Source organism: Cebidichthys violaceus, unplaced genomic scaffold (assembly GCF_023349555.1).
Source record: "Cebidichthys violaceus isolate CVI_PGR_0920_01 unplaced genomic scaffold, fCebVio1.0.p SCAF_15, whole genome shotgun sequence".
Classification (NCBI taxonomy): domain Eukaryota; kingdom Metazoa; phylum Chordata; class Actinopteri; order Perciformes; family Stichaeidae; genus Cebidichthys; species Cebidichthys violaceus.
The window spans coordinates 15,506,278-15,510,500 of NW_027176318.1; the positions used below are offsets into that span (position 1 = coordinate 15,506,278).

At 46.7% G+C, this 4,223-nt stretch overlaps 1 protein-coding gene across 1 annotated transcript in view; it reads right to left on the reverse strand.

Moving 5' to 3' along the window:
- The window catches only part of LOC137872032 (A-type potassium channel modulatory protein DPP6-like), a 178,075-nt gene extending 175,959 nt beyond the window's left edge, over positions 1-2,116 (reverse strand). The window contains exons 1-2 of the mRNA XM_068710233.1: positions 1,890-2,116; positions 1,703-1,770 (exon numbers count right to left, since the gene is read on the reverse strand). Coding sequence (XP_068566334.1) covers positions 1,703-1,759 — 57 coding nt within the window. The 5' untranslated portion in view covers positions 1,760-1,770; positions 1,890-2,116. The remainder of the gene's footprint in view (positions 1-1,702; positions 1,771-1,889) is intronic.
- Positions 2,117-4,223: the final 2,107 nt, after the last annotated feature.

The following is a 4,223-nucleotide window of genomic DNA, read 5'->3' on the forward strand; positions in this document are numbered from 1 at the left end:
TTCAAACAAGGCCAATTAAGACCGTCACTAGTTATGAATATGCAGCTTTGTCGTTACTCGTACCATCGTTTGTGTTTTAATGTCATTTCATGCGAGTGTGAGTTATGGGAGTCGTGGGCGGGTGTTGTTTGTGAGCCCCCAGCATCATTATGGGATACACAGTCACGTTTCGTTCATCTTGAGTCTCTCAGTTTGGTCAAGTGTGCATACACCGAGCACCAATCTGATACCATTGTTTCATTAATAAGCTGTATGGCTCACTGCGTGGAGAGACTGTGTCATTATTTATTTCATTATCAGGTCTGACTGAGACATTTCTTTCCTACTATAATAATATAATAAATGCATCGCAACAATATGGATCCAGGTAATCGAGCCAGTATCGCTTCATCCCTACTCTTACTTATACTTTTAGGTAACTATTTGAACCGTGTATCCATTACTTTTACCTCACTGTTACTCTTCTATGCTCACTTACAAGCTAGTTTTCTCACATTGCAACACGTAATCTTCAGGACACAGTTTTTGTTCTCTAATAAAATCATGATTTCTAATTTTTTAATTAGTTGAGCTGCACTTTTCCCACGTAGCTGCTGGAGTTCATGTCATGCATTTAAAAACTGGACTTCCATAAAGATCTGAAAACGTGCAAAGCATTAAACCATCGCGTGCTCCGCAGACTCTCTGCAGGCTTTTATTGTGAAGTCCCTGCATTCCCAGAGTGAACCATTACGACCTGCATCGTCAAACAGAGAGAGAAACAAACCGTCAGTGTCAATTAAACTGAGAGCGCTAACCGACGTGATGCAACGGCGTGTGTGTGAATCCACATCCACACCACCAGGACTCATTTAGCACGCCTCGCTGTGCAAACACCTCGATGAGCAAAGCACCTTCTCCAATCAATACGCATCAGATCCAAACAGTCGTAGCCCAGGAAATCCATATCCGTAAACACTGGGAAATCTGCTGCTGATTAATACGCTCTCATACTTCATCATCTCCACTGAGGGTGCGTGTTGACAGAGCCAGATGTGTTGGGAATGAGAGCAGAGCACACACACACACACACACACACACACACACACACACACACAAACACACACACACACACACACACACAGGAGCCTGTCTCTTCCACAGGTTTCACTGGAACGACTCTATCATGCATCCTCACCATACTCCAGCTTCTCTTCCCCATCCTTGCCCCCCCCCCCCCCCCCTTCTTCTAAGCAGCCTTTTAATGTGGGTCACGTGCTTGGTAAAACAGTGGCAGTGTGGTTCAGTGCCATCATGTTGGATCTCAACTTACAACAGATGGTTTGAGCAGGAAATGACATCAAGGTGTGAAAAGTGCACTTGTGTTCTGCGTCATTTTGCATTGCTTTGAGAAGAAGAAGAAATAAATGTGCATATATATTTTGCAACACAAATCGTCTCTCCTTGACTAAACGCGTTCACTGCACATTGACGTCTTTCAGCCGATAATTGCAGCCAACTAATTGTACCCGGGGACAGATTTTTCTGACGTCTCCAAAGCGCACAGACGCGCAATAAACCCCCACAAGCTGAACACAGCTCCCAGCGAAGCTCGTCCTAACAGCCAGCACCGCCGCCACATCCTTCCTCGTGAGCTGCAGCACGAAAAGCTCGAAAGCAGTAAATCCAATTCACAAACTTCTCTGAATAATTACGCCCTTACCTTCCCAGCTTTGGAGCATCTCCGATACGCGTTTGTGGCTCCAGCCGTTTGGTTCATGGCGAAAACTTCTGCGTAAAAAATACATAAAAAGCAAATAAAGTATTGCAGGGTTGTTGTTTTTTTTGTGTCAAAGTTTGACTGACATCCAAGAAGGCGAGAGCGTGAATGTGGTGAGTGTTGGGTTTACCTGCTGCGCTGGAGTCGCCCCCGATCTCGAATCTCGTTATCTGTTGCGCAAAGAGACGCGTTAAACTGTCCAACGTGTTCCCAGATGTAGTCCAGAGAACGTAACGAGACCTCCTGGTTGTTGTGTCGCGCTGCCGATAAGTCACGAAGACAAAAACGCAAATCCGAGAACTTTTCCACCAAATCAGCTGTTTCACCTGACTCACTGTACTTCAGGACATGGACTCATTTTAACGCTCTTCCCAGTCTTTTGAAAACAAACCTGCTCTCACACACGCAGGCGGATTCGTGTGTGTTCGTGTTTGTGTGTGTGTGTGTGTGTGTGTGTGTGTGTGTGTGTGTGCGCCGCAGCAATTGCGCAAGCGCATCGCATCCGACAGCACACGGGGCTGAGGAAGAAGGAGCCTGTCGACGCTGCTCGCCCACTCCAGAGCAGAACACAGCCAGCAGGGACCGCGAGGTGCACGTCAAATCACGAGGACAATATGATGCTGGACTGTGCAGATAGGTTTAACAAAAACAACAGTCAATGTGCGTCTCTGCACGTTCTGATCAAACACAAACACCACTGCAGGCGGAGTCTTTTTAATGTGGCCTGTAATACCAACACTGAGTGACCTCCATCACATTCAAATACAATGACTGACACCAACAATTACAAGTGACTAATTGTTTGTGACAATTACAATCATTATCTCAACACGAGGAAGAGACTGTCTTTGGTTTCAATTATAGCATAATGAATGACTGTGAGGAGGGCGAGCCTCCGCCCGAGTGTGACAATTAGCTGGACCGGGGTGGTGCTGAGCTGTGACCACGTCACTGTCACTCACTTTCAGACAGGTTGGCACGTCACTTGGCTTATTGAAATGCATCCACGGTACACAGGTGGGAGTCACATTAAAAAAAAAGGGAAAACTAACAGAAAGTGCCCCTCTGCATAGATCCTCCACCGTCTTCTAGAAGAAATAGTCCCTCGCCAGCGTCTCCCATGGGTGTTCAGTTGGTAACTGTGAACTGTGACGAACGCGGCATAATGATTTACTTCATTTTCACATTCATCAAAGCATGCGGCGGACCTTCATGCCCGGTACGGACGCATTAATTCCCCTTCCATTCATCACCCATCTGTCAATTACGTCAAGACAATATATGTCCAACACATTCATAAATGATCAAAAGACTCATGCTGATATGTTTTCCTCTTTACTCAGAAATAAATGAGACATAAATCATGCAGGCAATCCTCCACACCAGCAGTATCAATCAATGGCTCAGGGACCAGGTTGTGGTTCACGGATGGAAGTTTTACCAAGTGTGGGTTGAAGTGCCCGGACCATATATTACTGTAGCCCATTGTATTAAGTTTCAAATGTGTCCACGTGGTGCTTTTCCTCAAAATGAAAATGTAATTCATCAACCTGGGGCCAGGTCTTCTGGGAGCTTTTGTTGGTTTTTGGTTCTAACCAACACACGGGTTAGATTTAGATATGAGAGCTCGGGATTGGATCGGATAAATACCTTCATTGTGCACAACCGTGGCTCCTCTTGGGTACGACATCTAGACGTGGACTGTCCCATCGTCCCTCAGTAACAGTACGGCCTGTGAGCTGAAACGTTGACGTAACCGTTTCATTATTATCACATGCAGAGATATTTGACGTAGATGTGTTTTTTAATGCCGGTAGAAATGAGCGACTAGCTCCCACTGTGTTGCTCAAGGACGCATCAATAGTAAACCTGGCTGCTGATAGGCAGACCGTGACCGTTTCAGGGATCTAAGACCTCCTAGTCTTCTGGTTTCAGGACATCACTCTCCCCTTTAAATGAGCCCGTTGACAGAATCCATCAGCAGGCCATCAGTCAGTGTGGGCGTCCGGTTGTCAGTGTGTGGACAGTGCTGATCCACAGCGGAAAGGTAAAGGACATCCGAGCCTCAGGTCTGCCTCCATACAGTCGCGGCCCCAGCTGTCGCTTCCAGGGTTGACTGACCTGCAGCTCGTCTCAGAGAGGCTTCGGCTTTACATTCAGCCTCTCACCACCAGCTTCTCCGGCAGAGACACACCAGACACAAACCTCTACCGAATGATGTGTGAATTAAAAGAATCGCGTCGAAGCTGCATTTATGTTGTGTTAACGCTCCATTTGGCACAAATGCTGACTTACAGTAGTTTGCCTGCTTGTTGTTGGGGGGGGGGGGCTTCATCACAGTCTTATTGATTGCATAGCTTATGATGTTTTCCTGTGGGCAGATTTTAGTGTGAAATCAGCAGGGTGCCCGTTTGACGCCACTGCATTGGGGGTGGGGGGGGGGGCACTCTTTTCACATTAAACC